We start from the raw sequence: 22143 nt of genomic DNA, 5'->3' as shown, positions 1-22143 counted from the left end.
ATAACATCTACAACTCTGATTCTCAACAATGCAGGGAAATGGTAGGAATTATCTACAGCAAGTGCTTTAGTAGCCACAGCTTCCCCTCAACGTATCAGTAAACCAACCATAAAACACACAGTCAGAACATGTATCAGTCACAGGCAAATAAATAAACCGACAGTGGAACATACAGTCAAATCATCTAAATGAAATGACACTCCTTGCGACTTGCTTGAGGGAAGAAAGTAATGCGAAGGAATCCCAAGCTGACAGCAAATGCCAAATTTGAAAAGGAAGGCCAAAATGAGGTACAATAATAAGGTTATAGAAATGGCAAACATTTATAGTGTCTCACTGTCTGACCGGAAGTCATATATACTTAATCAGCATGAGGAGAAACAAGTATTAATTCAGATCAGTGAGTGCAATATTTTTTCCCCACATCTGTATTCAGCTCCCTAAACCCACGGGAACAACATTTTAGCTGAAAGGAATACCGTCAGAAAATGGCAGAACTCATAGAAACAGAGTAAAGTGGTGGTTGCCAGGGGCTGGAGGTGGGGTAAAGGGGAGGTGCTGGTCAAAGGGGACAAACTTCCAGCTCTAAAATGAACAAGTTCTGGGGATCTGATGTACAGCATGGTGATTATAGCCAATAATACTGCACTACAGATTTCAAAGTTGCTGAGAGTGTAGATCCTAAGTGTTCTCACCACACAAAAAAATTGGTGATTATGTGACATGGTGGAGATATTAACTAATGCTGTGGTGGTGATCAGTTAGCAATATATACGTGTACCAAATGAACTCACTGTACACCCCACACAATGCTGTATGTCAATTAGATCCCAGAAAAGCTGGGGAAGACATTTTCATTAAAAAGAAAATTTTAAGTGGCAGACAATCTGTAACAATAATTTTTACAAACCAAAAATTGAGAAACAGGATCTCACAAAGTTATGCACCTTCTACCAAAGTGCCTTCATGGATATGTAGTTTGGAACCAAAGTGATGTGTGTGATAGAAAAAAAAAAAAACACTGTGATTGGGATTATTCCAGAAAATTGTGGCATATGGGATCCCACGATGCAGACTGTAGATTTTTTACCAGGTGTATTTGCTTCCATTCTCATATCACTAGGGACACAGAAAGGCACAACACACAGGAGGAATCCTCTAACCTGCCTGCGAGTCACTGCCATTCTCAAGGAATTATGCTAAATCCTAACAGCCATGAAACCCCAAGGAAATTTCTCACAGTCAATCACGAACATTTTCAGGGCCACACCCCTCCCACCTGACCACCCTCACTGAGGGCTGTAAACTCACAGGAGCTGGAGGTGAGTGACTCCTGCGGTCACGACTTCAGCTAAAGAACTTCACGGAGAAAATTGACGACCAGAACTGTACCTTCAGGCAATTGGATTACAAAGAAAACTTCAAAATGCAAATAAATTGGAACATTTACTTGAGTTATCAGTTATTTGAATAATTCCTAACTTTTGTTACTATTGCCTCTACTGAATACATATTAAAGATGCCTAAAAATAAGGCACTCATTCACTGAAGAGGCCATAAAGCTGTTTAAAATCAAAAATGGGTGTTTTATTTGGTGACTAAAGGCCCTAGTAGAATATGGACAATAGTCAAAAGTGGAAAATGAAACTCCTCTAAATAGAGCAAGGATGAGGCTCAGTCTATACAGACTTGGGAAGAAATTGTGAAGTAGGAGAAGCAGCACCTGAGGCACTTCTGACCACAGCACGGCAAGCGCAGTGGGGCCCAGCTTGTCCCTCAAGCAACCGGTGACCACGCGCTCCCTCTGCTCAAATCTGCTCTTATGTTTTTATATAGTAAACTCATTCACATTCTTTATGTATTTAGGTTTAAGATTTGGGCAGATAGCAAAAAAAGGCCACAATCTCTTTGCAGCAATTCCATCAAGAAGTGGAGTCTAGGGACTTGGCCCTGTGATATGCACATGGCAAGGAGACATTAACACCCATCAAAGAAGAATCTTTAAAAAGTGTTTGTGCATTGCTGCTTTTGGAACTCAGCTGCCATTTGAAAAGCCCAGACTGGTCTGATGGATGAGAAATGCATGACCCCATTGCCCTCATCAGCTTAGCCAACTGCCAGATGTGTGAGTGACGTCATCATCCAGCTCCAGGCAATCCCCAGCTAACTTGCTGGATGACCACAAATGCGTGAGTGAACACACCCAACACCACATGGAGCACAGAAGAGACACTCCAGCTAAGCCCTGCCCAGATCATCAACCACAGAATTAGAAGCAATAAATGGCTGTATTGAACCACCAAGTTTTGGAGTGGTTTGTTACACAGCAGTAACTAATTGATACAACGGCTTAATTGCCAGGGACAACGCCTAGCTCAAAGGAATAAAACTGCAAGCATAAACTTTTAGGCAGCAGAAAACTGATAGGAAAGGTAATTTTAGGAGTAATGGATGAAGGGGAGTTGTCCTAAGATCATACCACCAGATACGATTTCCACATTTAACCCACACTTATTTCCAGTTGGGCTTTTCCAACCTAAAAGAAACACTTTTACTAATGAATCAGACCTAGGACATTCACTCTGATCTGCACTATCAGAAACCATCTGGTATAGAAAAAAAATGAAACATGATCCTGGTAATCATCAGCCTATCATTAAGACTTCAGTCCAATCAGCAAAGGCTCTCTCTACGCAATCCCTATAAAGCCAAATGGGATTTTAAATGGAGCACTAAAGCATTCCATAAAGAAGCGCTTAGGTGATGTGGGCGAGGACATGCTGTTCTGCAAAATCAGTAAGTGCCCTGAGTGGACAATGTGCTGAAATAAAGAAAGAGGTCATGTACCAATCTGGTTCAGGCAACCCTAAGAGCTCTGAGTCTTCATTAAAACAAGCAGTTTTATAAAAGCGTTCTGTATATGCAGCAACTTTCATCCTGTGCTTTCAAATTGAAAATTAATGACTGTGATAGAAAACCAGTGGAAGAAATACAGGGTACTCTCCAGGTTTTACACAAATCCAAATCAGTGAAGAATGTAAAAGCACACTGAAAGCTGAAAAGCCAGAAAAAAGTCTAACATGAAGACAAAGCTCCTCTGGGTTGTCTCACTGGGACTCAGGGTGCAGGTCACCATCTGTCAAGTATCTCAGACATCACCTCTAAGAGGACATTGTCACAGGGGTTCCACCCCAGCTGATCCTCCATTACTGACACTGATGACAAATCACTGTCACTGAGCCAATCTTGTGGGTGGAAGTGGTCCTGGAAGTGCAGGCCATTAGAACAATTTGGAGGCAGAGAACTACAAAAACAAAAGTCAAATATGAAGAGGAAAGAATGCTTAGGGATATTACCAGGGTCAGGTGAAAAGCAGCAGCATCAAAGGCGTCCGTGGTGCACAATAATCAATGCGGGAGGCTCTCAGAGACCCAGGTGGTAAGAAGAGAGGTCAAACGGCTAGTAGACATCAGGGACCCCAGAAGTGACAAGTACCAATGAAGAAACAGCACCGAGGCTGAAGGGTGACACATCTGTCATGTGGCTCTGTCTGCCTTTCTCATCTGAGTCACAGGAAGAGCAGTTTCTTTAATTAGGCGCATCCAGCAGACATCGGGTCAAACGAAATCATGTTTTAGTCACGAGGAGCCCTCAGCACCCATTTTGAAGCAGCTCAATTTGCACTGTAACAAAGCAGAAGGGGCCCACCCAGAAGTAGTGCAACTTCCTCAGAAGTTAGAATTGTGCTTCTCTGTGCTGGGAAGCAAGAAACTATTGTTCAAGGGACACCCACTGGACCACAGGCAAGGCCACTTTCCCAGCCTGGCTTGGAGGAGTTCACTTAGCTGTGCTAAGGGGAGTCTGGAAGCTTCTTCTTGTGATTGGCTCAAACATAAGCAAGCACCCAGGTTCACACACAACGAGGCTTCTGCTAAGTCTAGCCTATTGGTCAAGAGCTTTAATTTAGGTGAATCAAGATTAAATTGGGAGCTCTGTCACCTCCACCTCATGTTGTTTAGACTCTCAGCGCCTCAGTTTCCTCATCCTTAAATAAGAGAACAGGATTACTGTAAGCTGGGGCTCGTAAGAGAGCATACGTGGCCGAGTGCTTGGCAGAGTCTCGATGCAGGAGGTTGTCACAGACGGAAGCTGCTCCAGGAGAAGCTGGCCTGGATAAAGTGGCCTACTGGGCCACTGAGCTCAGTCATGTCCTGGCGAATCCCAATTCGATGTGTTCACTTCAGGTGGCTGTTAAGACGCCTACACTTAGAAAATCTGGTTAAATGGTTCATTTTCACTCAGTTATTTATCACTGGTGAGTCCGGGTCACAATTTGACCCCATTTCCTGTTTATTCTGAGAGTCTTTAGCTCCCAAATGCCCAGGTTCAATACCAGGTTCATCCTTAACTCACTCCATAGTCACGGGCCAAGAAACAGCAACGACCGCAGGTCCCCTTCCTGAGGACTCCCTTTACTGGAGCAGTCATTCCAGCTGAGAGCTCTGCCCTGCGCCTGGCGCTTAACACTTACCAGTGCAGTGACAAAGGGCCAAGGCAGCAGGCAGCCCCTTAGTCCCACAGGAGGCTGGACTTCATGCATTATTCAAGAAGGCCCACTGTGGTCACAAAAATCGGTTCCCCGCTCCAGTCCAACTCTAACCTTAAACCTCGTATGAAGAGAATCAGTGCACAGATTCAGTGATCTCACCAGTCCTCCCCAGGAAAAGGTTTATCTGACATTTCACTACTGCTCCAGCATTTTATAGATTCCAAATGCATGGTCATATTCATCGTTTCATTGAGGCTCCATTATGTTTATCCCCATTTTAAAGAGGAGCAACCAAGTCCAATTGCACAGCTGTTCCGTGATAAAGCTGGGACTGAAACCCAGCTCTGCTCAGTTCTAAGCCCAGTCCCCTGCCCACCACACCTGGCAGGAGGAACGAGCCACGCTGGACTTCAATCCTAAATTCCAGATTCCCAGACATTCTCAGCAAGCTGAAAAATGCTAGTGATCAGATCATCGTAATTTCCAACCACAAGCAAAATAAGAGTTAATGGCTTAGTTATAAGATAATTTTAAATAAGTCCCTATCTGACCTCCTTGGCCATGAGCTTGATGAGAATTTCCTGGAATCCCATGCCTGTGTGCTCCAAACGGATCTGTCCTCAGAAATGCCCTAGTCAGTGACGCAAGCTGTTATTAGGCACCATTCCCCACCTTCACTGCAGGTAAGATGACATAAATGACGTCTGCTGTCCTCACAGACCGTGCTGACTCCCACCGCCAGCAGGTAAATCTCACACCTTTTCCACTGTAGTTCAGCCAAGAAAGAGTTCTCAACTATTTGAATTTTAAAGGGAGCGGTGGGAGCAGAGGGAACAGAAGTCCCTTATAATTAAAGGCCAGTTTGTTAACACTTGCGTACATGTGAATTAGCCATTAAAAGCAGCCTTGTGAACAGATTTTAACATCAAGAATCTCATAAAAATTCCGTAGGCTGCACCAGCAAGTGACCTTCACTCAGTACGGGGGTCGTTCCTCCACTTGTGTTAATCCCGCAGCTCACTAGCCTAAAGAAGGTGACTATTAAGGTGACTATTACTAACTCTCCCTGCACGCCACCCAAAATCAGAATCAAAACAAAATGGGGGTGAAGAACGGCTGCTGCGGCAGCTCTGAACACCAGTAGGTGTTCCGCCGTCTGGGCAAGTCTGCCTCGGCTCCTCACACCCTGGCAGTGCCCTCTCCTCTCTTGCCCTCCCCCAACTCCCACACACCACTCTCTCTTCTTCCATTCAATGCAAGAACGCAGCAGCACACCGCCCCCCAACTATTTTCCTCTTCACTTTGATACTCTCACCCCATGTACTTTAATAGCCCCTTTGACTTTCCCTACCAGACATACACCAGGAAGTCCACCCTTGTTTCTCCAGTTTCGGCTTCTTCACCCAGTTCTGCTCTCAAGTCACAACGGCCCAATGGCACATCTGGCCTTGGACGGCCTGCTGCACCCCAAAGCTTCCAAGGCTCTTCTTGCACACCTCCTCACTTCTCTGAGTTCTCCAGTGAAAGCCTTGGAGATGCCTGTGACCTCACCTTTGTTTCCCACATTCAAGTGGCAACCAAACCCTACTGATTCCACTCCTTGAACAGGTTTTAGGTCCATCCTTTCTTTCCCGTGGCTACAAGTTCACACCCTCATTTCCACTTGCCCAGGCTTTGTGACTGTTTCCCTGGACTATCATCTCTTCTTGACTGTAATACCTAATAGATCAGAATAATCTTGATAAAAATCACCTAGTATTTCTAGAAATCATCCAATTGTATCAGAATTTTTCTAAAAAGCAGATCAGTTCACATACACCACTAACGTAAAAAGTCTTCCTTTTCCAAACTCAGCACATAGATTCTCCCCAGTGTGCCCCAGTGAGCACTCCCAGCCTCACTACCCATTAGTGCGTCCAGTGCATCTTATCCTGCAGCCAACTGGGTCTATTGTTCCCCACCCTACCCCCAACTAGGACTTTCATTCCATAGCACCTTTCTCCCATGTTTAAATCCAGACAGTATTTCCCTGTCCAACCTGGAAATTCTGATCAAACTATAGTTAATACAAAACTACAGTCAAGTGGAACCCTCAGTATCTTGAGCACTTTAATCAATTAAGTCCTGTCAATACTCTCCAATCAAAGCCACCAGGGACACACTTAGAGTTGAACAAATCGGATTTATTATTCTTTGCCATGAGAACACACACCATGGAGGGACATCAGGTGTCTCAGTAAGAGTGTGTTAGATGGGATTTATTATAGGATTTGAACTCTGGTTGGGTAATGGAGAGGATGCACTCTAGAGTGGAGGCTGTCAGAAAGCAGGAGCAATTCTACGGGCAATTCTTGAGTAGCTCAATAAATCTCATCTATATGGATGGCAGGCTACAGCAACACTAAAGCTGCAACTGATAAAGAAGCGGCCAGCCAGCAACTTACGTGTAAGAGAAAAGAATGTCTGGTACTTCGTGGGCTGGACAATGAATGACCTTGCTTGTGTCTGTCCTTAGACAGAATCATGAAATGGTCTTGTCTGTCTCACTCTGCCATGGCCAACGAGCCCCTGTCTTGTGTTGGATTTCCATGAGATTGTTTCTGTCTTGTGTCCAGCAGGAGACACCATGGGCCAGCAAGGAGCACCAGGCCAACCCCAAGGCCCACCTGTAAGCTCCCAACAAGCTCTCAGACGTCAGGGGCTGCTCTTCCCTTCCTCAGTTCTTAGGGGCATCATGACATCAGTGCAGACATTTAAACCTCTTAGGTAGGGTACAGATTACAAAGGGTTGCTAAAGCTTTAGGTAGGCAGACAGGATTCTATTTGGGGTGTCAATGCTAAGGGGATGGCAGATATCATACTTTGGAATATGAGAAAGGAAGGGCATAGTAACAGGATCAGGATGTGGCAAAAGAAAACAATATATTCTATACAAGCTACAATTCTCAAGAAAAATGTGATACACAGATCAGGAATCCCCTAGGGCATATTAAACGTAAGAACTGTCTTCATCCTAGTGAACCTGATAAGGTTTTCTGGTTAATAAAAGATGAAAGTTGTCCACTGTACTTATCCAAGAATCTAAATGCAATTAGGCATTTGTTACCGAGATAAATGCCTTCATATCTTTTTAGGTATACTTTTTTCTTCATTGCTGTTGAATTGCTATTAAAACCCTGATCTTAGTCTTATCTTAGATCCTGTTCCCAGCATACACTGTCAGGGTGCTGACTCTGCCAACTCCAAGCAGAAGGAAGGAACACCAGCTGTGTCTTTCAGGCCACACAGACCAGAAATGCAGCTTACATGCAAAGCATACGTAAAAATAAGAAAAAAAACAACAACAGCATCTGAAATTCTTATAATCTCCTTTAAAAAACATTTCACTTGGGAAAGGTCTAAACTTATTCCTTGTAATGTGGGTGATCTAATCAAGTCACCAGCCCTATGGTGGAGAAGAAAGAGAGAGATACATAGTCGGCAACTTGTCCCAGGTCTAGCCTGTGGGAACTGATGAGCACCTAAAGTCATTCATGAAAATAAAAACAGACATTTGTATTTCCATGTAAAAGTCCTCTAATGGCTTATATTTTAAATCCCTTAAATAGTAACTCAAGGCACATTCTGTAATGGTGGGGTTAATTCATGTCAGCAAGCAAGGTTAGAGTAACACCTCAGGAGCATGAAGCAGGGGCCATGTCAGGTGAAATCAGGAAAACCATTTCCCCTCTTACCAGGGATTCTTTCCAGTATTGGTCACCACCCAGTGGCATTTCCAGATGCCAGCACTGCATTGAGGACACGTGATCCAGCCCCAGGGCCACGGCGTGCGCCCTGCAAGCTCCTTCCCACAGTGTTGGAGGGCTCCAGGCTCTTGCTTTCTCCAGTCTTCAGGAGATTGAAATCTGCAGGTTTCGCAGAAGTACCTGTGGCCTATCACTTAACACTGTCACTGAAGGATAACATTTCAGTGATTACTCAGAGCTGACATTTGATTATTTAGTATTAAAATCCCATCAGAAATCCCTAGCCTGATAAGCTGAAAGTGAGGTTTGAAAGTAAAGCACCTGGCAAATCTGATTTGCAGTCATCCAAATGGCATTTGTCAGATGGGAACTAATTATCAACCTGACATGGTTTCAATCTGCTGCCAGTTATGAAATGGGATCGGTTTGCTCTCTATAAACATGATCAGGCTTGCTGCTCTTCAGCTAGACACCCAATTTCACCTCTTCTCAGGAGATTCTTCTACTATGCAAACTAGCGGTAAAGCAATTAATTATATGGTCCAAAAGATTAAGACTAGAAAGTCTGCATTCAGAGAATTGTCATTTTCACCTCTTAAAATGTAAATTCTTGCCAGATGTTAAGATGCCTTTCTCATTTCATACAATGCCACCTGAAGATCTGAGGCAGCAACTCCTCTGAAAGCAATTCTATCTTCCAAGATCAATGGGAGGGCTCTGACGGAGTTCCAACGCTCTGTCTGGGGGAACTGCCTAATAAACGAAGGTAATATGGGATGGAAATCGCATTTCCTCAGGCTTTGCAAGGCTCCTCAGAGGCCAGACATTGGCCATTACCAAGCTAGGTGCTCCAAACGGACATGAGTGCGGTTTGCATAGAGAAGAGCAGGAGGAGAAAGTGCCACTCAAACGGAGGTACTGCACCCCTCTGCAGCTTGGGGAGGAAGGCTGGCATCTCCACGGACGGAAGGAAAGGGGACCGGCTCTGCTGCCTGCCAGGCAGTGTGCTACACGCCTCTCCAGTGCTTTCACACACAGCAGAAGAACGTGGTCAGCGATGTGTCCCAGGCCTGGTCTGTGACTCCAACTGCATTTAACCGACGACCATCTACGATGCTGTTCATGAAAATGAAGCCTGAGGCCCACCCGCCCTGGTGTTCCTTGGTGATGGCCAGTGGGGATCTCACGGACGGGGCCTTTACCACCCTGGGCTCCTGCTCCCAGTGTGGACGGAGAAGCAGCAGGCAGGATGTTTTCTACTGAGGACGCCGTGAGCCTCCTCACACGTGTTGAAAACCTTTACTTGATATTATTAAACAATAACTTAATAACATTAAACCATGCAAAGCAACATTTACCTTTAAAAAAACTACATTCCATTTAAGGTTTTAAAAACAAACTAACTAAATATAAGGAAAACGTTACTGTGCCTGAGAGAGGAAGGTGGAGACGGAGGGAGGAGAGAGGACCACGTGTCATCCTCCTTTCGGTCGGGCTTCGCCGAAGGAAGCGCAGCTCTCGGGGGACGGGCCATGAAGACGGAGGAAGCTCCTGACAGCAGGAGTTTGCCTCAGACGCTGCTGGGGGGCGGGGGGCAGTTACCCCCCCGTGGTGACATCCACAGCAGAGCGGGGCAGCGGCGAGCTCGTGAGCCAGGACGCAAGGAGGGCTGTGTTCTCCCCGGCCCAGGTGCAGCCTGTTTAGTTTGCCAACACAAAGTGGGCCTAGGGCCCGGGGTCCCGATGGGCAAGGGCACCACGCTGCACTGTCCCCCCGCCTCGGCGAGCCCAGCCCCGCGGCCCACACAGCCCCTGCACGTGCAAGCTGGCCCGCGGGAGGGGCAGCCACTTCCGTCTCCACTACGGCTCTGACGGGACCGGACAGGTGTACACCCAGAAAAGTCTCCTCAGGTCATATGTAAAGGTAGACAGACTTCACCTCGAGGCTTAAAGAAAAACCCAAAAATGTTACTACAATAGTTAATTTCATGGGTCAACTTGGCTAAGCGATCGTCTATTAAACACTACTCTGATGTTGCTGTGAAAGTGCTTTTTAGATGGGACTGACATTTAAATAGGTAGACTTTAAGTGAGTGCCCTCCAAAATGTGGGTGGGCCTCATGCAATCAGTTGAAGGCCTCAAGAGCAAGGACTCAGGCTGCCCGAAGAAGAGAGTCAGGCTCAAAACTGTAACACAGAAACCCTGCCCGAGCTTCCAGCCTGCCAGCTTGCACTGCGGATTTTGAACTTGCCGTTTCTCACAACTACATGAGCTGATTCCTTAAAATCAATCTCTCTCTATTTATTTATAAATATCAATTCCATGATTGCTTGGAAAACCAGGGAGTTAAAAGTCTAGATGAAAAAGGCTTTCCCACACTCTTCATGCTTAGTTGTATTCCCCACTAAGTCCTTTAACCGATTCATAAATACGAGATGAGTTCCTTGAAAGTTGGGGGCAGTGGAAACAGGGGACTGGGTTGCAACCTGGGTGCAGCCTCTACTGGGTGTGGCCACAGGCCCGGCAAAACCAGGCACGAGGCATTTCAATCCTCGGTATAAAACCAACAATATCTACCCTGCGCGGAGGGGGCAAAAAGGTCCAGAGATATGAAAAGCCAGCTCAAAACCTAGAAGGATCAATGCTCACTACATGGTGGCTTGGGCTATTATTGTTATGCAAAAGTCACTAATAAAACACACTTCTGCCTACCCCCAAGGAGGAGAGACCCATACAGGATAATCAATATAATGCTTTAAGGACCAGGCAAGTGACACAGTGGGTGACTGTGGGTACTCCAAGAAAGGGGAGCTGATGTACCCCCCAAAGGCAGATGAGAGGGAGCGGCAGGGGAGCAGGCATCCAGTTGGAGGACGTTGCAGAACCAGGAGTCAAGCAAATCCAGGGAGCTGGGCAGCCAAGCTAACAAGTCAGGGACACGTGGGGAAATCGCTGGGCTGGGAAGCATTCTAAAGAGCTAGCTTATGCATGGACAGAGACATCGGCAGAACAGAAGCAAGAGTAAAGAAGGAGCCGCCCCCATGCACTCTTTCAGACCACACCAGTAGGTTGTGCAGAGACACATTCTGACTACTAACCACTCTGATGTCTAAGTATCAAAACTTACACAATAAAAAATTAGTAAAATGCAGAAGGCACTTGGAAAACAAGTGATGGAACTCTTGAACATTTACACTGAAGTCCCAGGTCCTGTAACACATACTGTTCACAGAGTAAGAATTTTAATAGGTGGTAAAATTCTGAATGGATTGCATTCTGTTTCTTATGCACACTAAAATGAAAACATATTCCATTAACCTAAGAACACAGTATTAAAACACACGCAATACAGTAAGAGCTCTGCAATGACCTATAGTCAATTGGTAAAAAATAATTACGTTGTTATAAGATTAAGCCTGTTTTTAATTTTCTTCATCTTCTTACTTGTATTTTCTTACTTTTCCACCATGACTGTGAACTGCTCATGGAAAGGGGGAAGGGGACTTTTGAAACCCTGACAAGAGTAAGTGCAAAGAGAGAGTGTGCCAAACGAGGGGCGCTCACGTATATACGTACAAATGAACACATTCAGCAAGCCAACAACTTTGCCCAGATGCAAAATAAGTTAAAAGAGTCTTTCAGATCAAGGGAAGAAAGGATTTGTGGTCCATGACCACGTGGGGCCACGAGCAGGCTGTCCCAAGAGGCACCGCTGTGACAGGCAGATTATTTCAAGCTGGAAATAATCCAGGCCCAGAAGACTCAGGAAGAAACTCTGACCACTCCCCTGACTGCCTAAAAAGAACTTGGATGGAGGACCTGCTCCAGGAAGAGCTCTCACCAAAGACATGCACATCATAATGTGAACTCGGGGAGGTGGACCCCACGCAGGAAGTCAGGGAAATCTGTTAAAATGCCGGTCTCTGCCCCATTGTTTCTTGGTCCAGCAAACATCTGTTTACCAAACGTCTTACTCTTTTTCCTCTGCCTGTGATTTGCCTTCTTTCCCTTTAGTCCCAGACCCCACCCCCCTCTCCTTCGGTTGGGATGACACAGACACCTCGTTTTGCCTGCCTGTCCCTGGACTCGCACGTCGATGCGGATCCCATACGTACGAAGTCTGATTTTCTCCTGTTCTCAACCTGTCTCGCGTCGGTGTAACTCTTGGCCCACGCAGAACCCTGACGAACAGAGGGATGGGTTTCCTCCCCAAGCACGGTGCGCACCTGGGTCACAGAGGCACTTATAGCTGTTGCCCACGCCGCGGCAGGTGCCGTGAGCGCAGGGGCTGAGGGCGCAGAAGTCGACGAGCTGGGCGCAGGCGGGGCCCGTGAAGCCGGCGCTGCAGCTGCAGCGGAAGCGCAGGCCGGCCGCGTAGCAGGTCCCGTTGTTCTGGCAGGGCGACGAGGCGCACGGGTCCACCTTTTCCTCGCAGGCAGGTCCGTAGTAGCCTCCCGGAAAACAGAGAGAGCAAAAATATAAGGCCATGTTTACATATAATACCGAATACACTGGGTCTGCAGTTCTTAAGTTTTCTCCATTGTGAACTGATTGACCAATTATTTCATAAATAATTTCCAGATATGCACAGCCCAACAATATGGGTGAGCCAGGTTTTCCTAGCTTTGGTAACTGTAGGTTAAAATACTAAGCCCTGAACTTCCAACTTGGTGAAATATGAAACATGTGACTACTTAGATGTCCAGACATACAGGGGCATGAATGTATTTATAGGTATATAAGTGTGTGTGTGTGTGTGTGTGTGTGTGTGTGTGTGTGTGTGTGTGTGTGTAGTCTAGAAAGATGCCAAAAATAAATTAATGGTGGTGACCTTCAAGAAGGTGGGACTGAAATCAGTTGGGGGCTTTCACCTCTTATTTTATACACATTGCTGGGGGAAGACATTCCTTATTTTGCCTTAATAGATAAAGATGTAACATTGAATTTACAACTTTAAACCCATATAAATAGGAAACAATGAAATAAACCTGTCTCCCACCCTTATAAACCTTTGTCCCCTATTCCCTTCCCTATAAGTGGCTTCTGTTAGAAGTTTCTTGAATACATACTTTTTTAGAAGTTGATTATTGCAATGGATGAACAAACAGTGGTGCATCTATACAGTACGGTCTGGCAATAAAAAGAAATTAAGTTGACTTATGCTATGACATGGACGCACCTCAAAAAAAGGAAGGCAATTACAAAATAACATATATTGTGTAATTCCATTTATATAAAATGTCCTGAAAAGGCAACTCTATAGATAAAGTAGATTAGTAGTTGCCTAGGACTGGGGTTGGAAGAGGCATCACCTTTGAATGGCCATGAGGAGCCCTCTAGGGTTGAAGTAAATGTTCTAATATTGGATGGAGTGATATGGCACAACTCTGTATATTTGCTAAAAAGCACTAAGTTGTACTCTTAAAATGAATGAAATTTATGATATGTAAATTATATCTTAATAAAGCCTAAAACATTAAAAAATTTTAAAGGTGTTTATTGTATAGGTGATATTTTATTTTGTTTTGTGTCTGTGTGTTTCAATATTTCTCAGTTTTAAAAATTGTATGTACATATACATGTGACTCTTTAGGTCTATGTGTCCAGAAAAGTATTTATTTACCAATTATTATTTACCAGTGCTTTGGTAAAACCTATTCTTCTTTTAACAGTTCAAGAATAGCTTGAAATTAAATAAAGATTATTCAAATTTTAGAAACAAAAGTTAATTTTACAAATATAGTTTTAATTCCAATATTCTCTTTAACTTTTATTTAATCTATATATTTACCCATCTTCACACAGAACTCCTAGCAATATTGGCTGTATTTGTTGTTATTGTTAAGAGCATTGTGAGTATATAAAACAAACAAAAATAGCTACCAGACTTAATTATCTGTAGCATCGGTCATAAACCGACATAATCGACTTGGTGTTTTCCTGTACGGAAATAGAAAACTTTAAAAAAATCCAACACTACTGAACGTTTTATGAACTTTCTGGTAGTTTTTAAATTTTAGAAATCGTACTAAAAATTTACCACATCAGGTTTAATAACAATTGAATTCTCCAAAGGGTGGTCCTTCACAGCCTGGAACGGAATATAATTCTATCCCTCACAAAATGTATTCCATTTCACTATGACTGAAAAGATGACACTTATTACCTTATGACAAACTGAGCCGCCACGGCAAGTCCTGACCTCTCTAGTCCACTGCCTCATCCAGAAAAGAGGGCTGTAATTATTTTCTTTATAAAGTTGTTGTGGGCTTCAAAAAGATACATATCAAAATTCCTAGAACAGCTCCCAGTCCAGTGCTGAAGGAAGGAGGGAAGGAGGGAGGGAATGAATGAATGAAAAAGGGAGGGAGGGAGGGAAGGTAATAAAACAGCAAAGCCCAGATTCACTGGAGGCTGATACGTGCCAGACAGTTCTGAGCCTTTACAAGCATTATTTCATTTAACCCCATACAGTATGATATAAGAACTATTGGTAACCCTACTTTACAGATGAGAAAATGGAGACAGAAATGTGAGGTAGCCTATTCACATCTGTGGAGCTGGTAGATGGCAGAGCTGGCATACAAAGTCCAAGCTCTTAACACGCTGCAGTGCTGCACAGGAGAGAAGTCAGTGACAGACCAATTAAGATGTTATGATGTGTAAACATACCCAAGACTTATGTTTCTATTCTGTTTGTTGATGAAAGAGTAAATAGGAGACTTAGCAATCAAGTCAAAGGCACAAAAATCACTCTAGATTCATGTTGAGATACTCAGTTACAAATATTAATATAATCCACACAGAACATTCCAAGTAGAAAGGAAGATGGATAAAAAGGCAAGGACAGGTTAAAGATCATGACTTTGGGGAAAGATAATATTTCAATAAGACCAAGGGGAGCATGGACAGTGAATATAAATGAAGGCACTGGTCAGAGGCCAGATCGTGAATAGCCTTATAAACCACACTAAGGAGTTTGTTACTGGACATCCTCTATTTGGGAACATACTTTATGGAGATGCATGCGATGTAGGGCAATTATAGGATAATTTTCCTGGCTTCCAAGATTAGTAATGACCATTAAAAAAGAGATTCAAAGATGTAAACGCTGAATCAATTTTGAAAATGCTTTTTGTTATGGATTGAATGTGTCCCCCCAAAGTTCTTATGTTGAAGCCCTACCCTTCCCCCAGTGTGATGGCATCAGGTGGTGAGGCCTTTGGGATATAATTAGGATTAGATGAGGTCATGCAGGTAGAGCCCCCGTGATAGGACTAATGTCCTTAAAAGAAGAAGAAGAGACCCCAAATCTTCCCTTCTCTACCATGTGAGGACACAGCCACCAGGCAGCTGCCTGTAAGCCAGGAAGAAGGCCCTCACTTGAACTTGACCATGCTGACACCCTGATCTCAGAATTCCCAGCCTCTGAAACCATGAGAAATAAATGTCTGTTGTTTAAGCCACCCATCAATGGCATTTTGTGATAGAAGACTGAGATGACTAAGACACTATTATTTTGACCAGTAAATTCTCCATTTTCTTCTATTATCTAAGCAATTGCTATCCTATTTATATGACGTCCTTTGTAAATGACACATCTTCCACAGCCACCACCTCTTAAGTGACCTTCCTAAGGAACAAAGTTTTATAACACAAAGAATGAGGAGCCAGCAAACTGAAGTTTGAATCTCCTTACTAACTGTGGGATCATGAGCAAAGTACTTAATCATTTTGTGTTTTAATTTCCTTATAAACAGTGGGTTGATCTCTGCTGAGTAGGATTAAGTAATATTGCACATGATGATGCTCAGTAAATGTTGGATCCCCTTCCTTTTAGCAGAGGTTCTAGGGTAATTCCACGGGCCCATACACCCAGAGTTTGTGGCAAGAGAAACTGGAAGGAAGCTGGACTGTCAGCCAATCTCTGGAACATAATCAAATTTCACATCTTTATCACAACCTCTGGTTACATCTCGATTACTTATTTATTTTACAATTGGAAGTGTGTACTTTTTTTTTTTGAGAGGGCATCTCTCATATTTATTGAACAAATGGTTGTTAACAACAAAAAAATTCTGTATAGGGGAGTCAATGCTCAATGTACAATCATTAATCCACCCCAAGCCTAATTCTCGTCAGTCTCCAATCTTCTGAAGCATAACGAACAAGTTCTTACATGGTGAACAAATTCTTACACAGTGAATAAGTTACATGGTGAACAGTACAAGGGCAGTCATCACAGAAACTTTCGGTTTTGATCATACATTATGAACTATAAACAATCAGTTCAAATATGAATATTTGTTTGATTTTTATACTTGATTTATATGTGGATACCACATTTCTCTCTTTATTATTATTATTTTTAATAAAATGCTGAAGTGGTAGGTAGATACAAGATAAAGGTAGAAAACATAGTTTAGTGTTGTAAGAGAGCAAATGTAGATGATCAGGTGTGTGCCTGTAGACTATGTGTTAATCCAAGCTAGACAAGGGCAATAAAACATCCACAGATGCAGACGATTTTTCTCAGAACAGGGGGGGTGAGGTTCTAAGCCTCACCTCTGTTGATCCCCAATTTCTCACCTGATGGCCCCCCTGCGACTGTGCCTGTCTTAGGTTGTTCCTCCCTTGAGGAATCTTACCCGTCTCTGGCTAACCAGTCATCTTCCGGGGCCATACAGGGAAATGTGAAGTTGGTAAGTGAGAGAGAAGCCTTATTGTTTGAAAAGGTTAGCTTTTTACTTCTTTACAGATTTATGCCCTGTGGCTTCTACGCCCAGCATTTGTCTTGAGGTATCTTTACCACTTGGAGGAATTATGATACTCGGTAAATTCGATATGAGGCACAAATTCTATTTAAGGGTTGTAATTAGGAAGGAAGAAGAAAAGCTATAGAAGTAGCAGGCGGAAGAAAACATGGGAAGATTGATTATTTCTTTGACATATCTTCTCGTAGAGTAACTTCAGCATGTATAGGTTTTAAACTACTAATTAAATTGCGCACACACATTAACATAATAGGAGTACAGTTACATAACCAAAGCAGACCTAGAATTACCAGCCATCTCCAGTGCTGTTGCCCACTTTTATAGAGGACGTCTTAGAGACTTGATAGCAGAGAACTAGCCCGGGACACTCAATTAGTAAGTGGAAAATCAAGCTTTAAACTGAGGTCTGTGTAACTACACATCTGTGCCCTTAAACATCATGCTAGGCTGCCTCACATAAGAGAGTTTGTGTAAAAGCATTTGAGAAGTTGAAGGTGTTATGCTAGCATAAGGAATCACAACCAGATAGACCCATCAGTATCATAAATTCTTTAAGATAGCTTTAGAAAACAGAAGTCACTTGGCAATTACAAATCTGAACTCTGTGCTTTTGAATATCTGGGGCCTAACTGGTTCTCAGTATTTCTAATACCACATGAAGGATATTTTTAAAATACAATTGTGAAATTTGAGTGCTAAGGAGTAAACATATCACATGTACTGCCAACTCCTTATAAAATCAGAAGTCATCTTTAAAATAATCCAAATATCAAATTTAGAGCCAAGATACCAACCAGTGCAGGCAGAGCCTACCGATCCAACCAGGCCGGGTGTTGGCCAGTCTATGCTCTGCTTTAATGCATGTTACAGGGACGCTGCAAAACCTTTTGAACTTCTGAATCAAAACTGGCTTCTAATCATGATACTGATCATATGAAGGTTACCTGAAAGTAGTTTCAAAAACTAAGCTGTAGCCAAGATGATAAACTGTACATATTCAGTATCTAGATATATGAGCGCCTGTGTAAGTGACCCCAAGCACAGAGTGGTAGGAGTCTGACTACCCTGTGTAAAAAAAGAAGTCTGTGACTCAGATAAGGCACAGATTGCTATAAAGTGCACCTCTGTGTTGAATTTATAGAGTGCAGGGCAGTTCTATGAGTTAGCAGAAAGATATTTTACACTGCAAGGTAGAAAAGGCCTTGAGTTACCTATAGCTGAGACTCAGCCAAAACAGATTTCATCTTTCCAAGAAACATTTTAAAAATGAACAAAGATTCTCCTTCCCTCAGTTTTCTTTTCTCAACACACACACACACACACACACACACACACACACACATCACATATAAGGGGTTTTCAACTCCACCCTCAGTAAGAGGAACCTATAACGCTCTTGCCTGCATTCATGATGTTACAACCCTAAAAGCAATTATTTTTACATGGCCTTTGGTAGTTTCCCTTTTTATTAACATAACTCTTTAAGAGATTTGACTGGTCACTCTATCTCTTAAGGTAAAAATGTTTTCAAAGTCCTCTTGCAGAATATGCAAACCAGATTAGTTATGATGACACAGGCAAGAAGATTGGAAAACAAAATTTAAAACTCTTGGTTCAACCACATTCATACACACATTCAAACTCTAGAACATGAAGGACTGCATAGGAGAACGTGGAATTTATACAACTGCTTTGTGGGATATTACAATGTAAATAATCAAATAATAATAGTAGTGTTTCTGAAATGACTGCTAGATTAGTTAACTAGGAGAGGAATACAATAGTTCTAACTGGAAGCTAACAAGCTAATATATTTAATAGATTTACAACCCTACATGAAGGGCAGAAAATGAAAATCTCCCTGATACTGTCAACCAGCAGGTACAGAGAGAATAATAAAGGCAGTGGTTGATCTCGTTTGGAATCTTATTTCCTGTCACATGAACCTCATGTGATGGACATTAGGAAATGCTAGAAAGAAAACACAATAGCCTCAGAGGAAAACTCAAACACTGGAAACAAGGCCAGCAGTCAACAGATTTAAAACAACTCATTGCAACAAGAAGTTTAGAAAACGATGAAAGATTAAAGGATTAAAATGGAAAATAAAACAGAACTATGGAAGAGCTCTAAGGAATGAAGGGCTAATACAAAAAAAACAAATTTAGCTAATTGCTGCTTCAAATTTTGTATATGAACCAGTATTTATATAAATATGCTCACTGAACATTTATTATGTAAATAAAAAAGAAATCAATACCCTTGAGATATGCACATTATGGAAATCAGGTATTTAAGACCAAAAGAAAGCATTTTTGGATGGTTTTAAGTTGCTAGTCAATGAAGTCACTCCATCTAGAAAGCTATCTAGATGTCACAAGTTCCTGCAATATTAATAAGGGGAAATATGGAATAAAGTGAGACTGGCATTTTTGCTGACAGTGTAAAGACTGTTTATATAGAGGAAATGATTTGTGTAGGCACCTAAAACTGAACTCATGATTTCACCGTCTGCGCAAATGGTTCAAGTCTAAAACGTGGAAGTTGCACCTGGTTGCATCCTCTCCCTTAACCCCCATCTCTAACAAATCCGTGGCTATTAACAGATTCTACCTACAAAGGCTTCCTGAGCCTGAATGGCTTGTTTGTCTCTGCCTCCTCCATTGCTGTCAAAGCCACAATTACTTCTCCCCCTGCTTATTACAATAGCTTCCTCTGATGAGATTCCCGACTCAATTTCATCCCTATAACCAACTTTCCAAACAGCAATGAAATTCATTTTCTTAAAATGGAAATATTATTATCACTTCCAATTGCTCTCGGAATAAGATCTGAGCTCCCTTCTGTGGGCAATCTTAAGCCCGGCAGCTCTGACCCGGCTGACCAGGCTGGCCCCTCTTTCTCCAGCAGCCGGCTTCCATGCAGTACCGGGAACAAGCCACTGCCCACCTCCAGCTGGGCTCATGCCACTTCCACTGCCTAGAAGCCCCTGTTCCTGCTGCTTACGCAGCTTCAGTTCTTGGCTTCAGTGTTAGACGGACAGGCCTCCGTGGCCACCCCATTCTAGGCACATACCCCTTTTCTCACCCTGTTTCACAGTACCTTGCTCACTACCCTCCTAGCACTTTCTTGAATTGTCAATGACACAACTGCCTGGTGCACCTGCCTCTCATCTCTCTCCCACTCCCAACAAGACCACAGGCTTTGGGGGGTGGGGGGTGGGGGGTGGGGAAGGGGAACGAGTCCTTTGGTCCCTCTCACCCTCGAGCCTCGGCCCGCAGCACAGTGGCCACTGAGTAAACATCTGTGGATGAATGGACAGATGAGGGAATGGATGAGGGGCAGAGGACATATTCTAACAGATTTGTTACACAATAGGGTAATTAGTTAAAGTAGGTTGATAAGTATGTATTAGGTTTGGGGAGTTACAAAGAGGGAATATGAGAAGGATGAATATTAGTCACCAGCTGATTTGATTACAGATACATAAATGAATAATCATTGAATCAAGATAAAGGTAAAAAATTTAGTTCACCTAGGTGTGAGAGAACAACTCGAGGGCATTTTTTCTTTCTGCAAACATTTATGGAATGATCCCAGCATGGTGTGAGGTTGGAGGGACAGGCCGGCTTTCAGTATGAGATCTGGGTATGGGGCCCAAACCGCAGGAGCAGCAGTGATCCAAAGAAAGGCAGGGTTGTGGCGGGAGGGGTGGCCCGGGGAAACCCACGGGAGAACTGGGTTTTGCTCCGGGCCTCAAAGAAAGCCTGAGATTTGGGTGGGCAGACAAGGGAGAGGACCGGTATCAGAATCAGAGGAGAGGTTTTGGCTAATGTTTATGGAAAACTTAATTGGGACCACATTTATTCTGGTTGCAAGAAAGCAGACAGTTATGCAAGATAAAGAGGAGAAGGGGGAATATCTAGGAAAAGCAATTACAAACCCATCAGAGGTAAGAGACCCAAGGTGATTACATTTAAAATGTGACTTTTCATTTTTAAGAAAATCCATTTGAGAGAGTAAAAACCACCTTCAGGACTTTTTCTTTAGCAGAACAAAAAGACAAATTTAGATCTAAGAAAGGAAAATGAATAATAACGAGGAAATAGTCAGAGGACTATTAAATCAACTCTTAGTTTAGACTAAATAGAGAAAAGGCAGAAGAGACAAAACTTATTTAAAGTAGATGGGTTATATGAGCAAAAATAATTGGCTATTAACAATGGAAATTTAGGTTTGGTCAGAAAGTTCTGCATTTTCCTTTGGGTATTTGTTTCCCTAACTGATACTAATTGAGACCAACCAGACACTGCTTCGAGACCTCCCATTTTAGTGAAACAGACCATAGAGAGACAGTAAGTAGGAATCAGCTAGGGCTACACGCTGCAGAAGCGGCGAGCCCCGGAGAGCAGTGCCTGCCGCAGGGACTCGGGGAGACCTGCACGACCCGAGGCAATGAGCCATATTCCGGTCCAGGGGAAGGTTTCCCAAACAGGGAGCATCAGGTGCAAAGGCCCCAGAGAACACTGTGTTCTGAGTGAATGGCGCCCCCTGCGGGTCCCACACCCTTGGTGTGTTGAAAATCAAGGCGGTGGCTAGAAAGAAGAGGGGAAAGCAAGGTAGGAAGAAATGAGGCTGCGGGAGGCAGCTGGGGCTCTGCTGGTCCAGGACCACACTTTGGGTGGCAAACTACTGAGGTCTGAGAGGCAGGAAGTGAAGATGTGAGGTCTAGATCGTACCAGGATCGCTTCGGCTACCGTGTGGAGAACGGGCTGCAGGGCACAAGGGTGAATCTGAAAAGGAACCCGCTGCCGTGGGTTCCAGACAGGGGCCTGGAGGAGGCTGGGGATCCAGGCGACCCACCGAGCCATTCCCCTGATGTGAACAAGAAGAAATGTGGCCTGTAAGAGAGCCAGAGGGTTGCCTTACGACCTTGGTGTTTTGACTCACTGTGGGAAGTCGGAGCCTGGAGAAAAATGGAGGAAATGAAAGCCAGGAACTAAGAAATGGGAAAAAGAAGGAAGACACAGGTCCTGAATACCTGCCCCAAGTTACCCAACAACTCCGCAAGGCA

The 22143-nt window shown here is 43.6% G+C and overlaps 1 protein-coding gene across 1 annotated transcript in view; it reads right to left on the bottom strand.

Annotated features, from left to right (window-relative positions):
* The window catches only part of DNER (delta/notch like EGF repeat containing), a 285543-nt gene that overhangs the window by 44233 nt on the left and 219167 nt on the right, over positions 1-22143 (bottom strand). The window contains exon 8 of the mRNA XM_036913020.2: positions 12522-12746. Coding sequence (XP_036768915.2) covers positions 12522-12746 — 225 coding nt within the window. The remainder of the gene's footprint in view (positions 1-12521; positions 12747-22143) is intronic.

This window comes from Manis pentadactyla, chromosome 6 (genome assembly GCF_030020395.1).
Source record: "Manis pentadactyla isolate mManPen7 chromosome 6, mManPen7.hap1, whole genome shotgun sequence".
Classification (NCBI taxonomy): domain Eukaryota; kingdom Metazoa; phylum Chordata; class Mammalia; order Pholidota; family Manidae; genus Manis; species Manis pentadactyla.
This window is presented reverse-complemented; position numbering and strand designations above follow the sequence as displayed.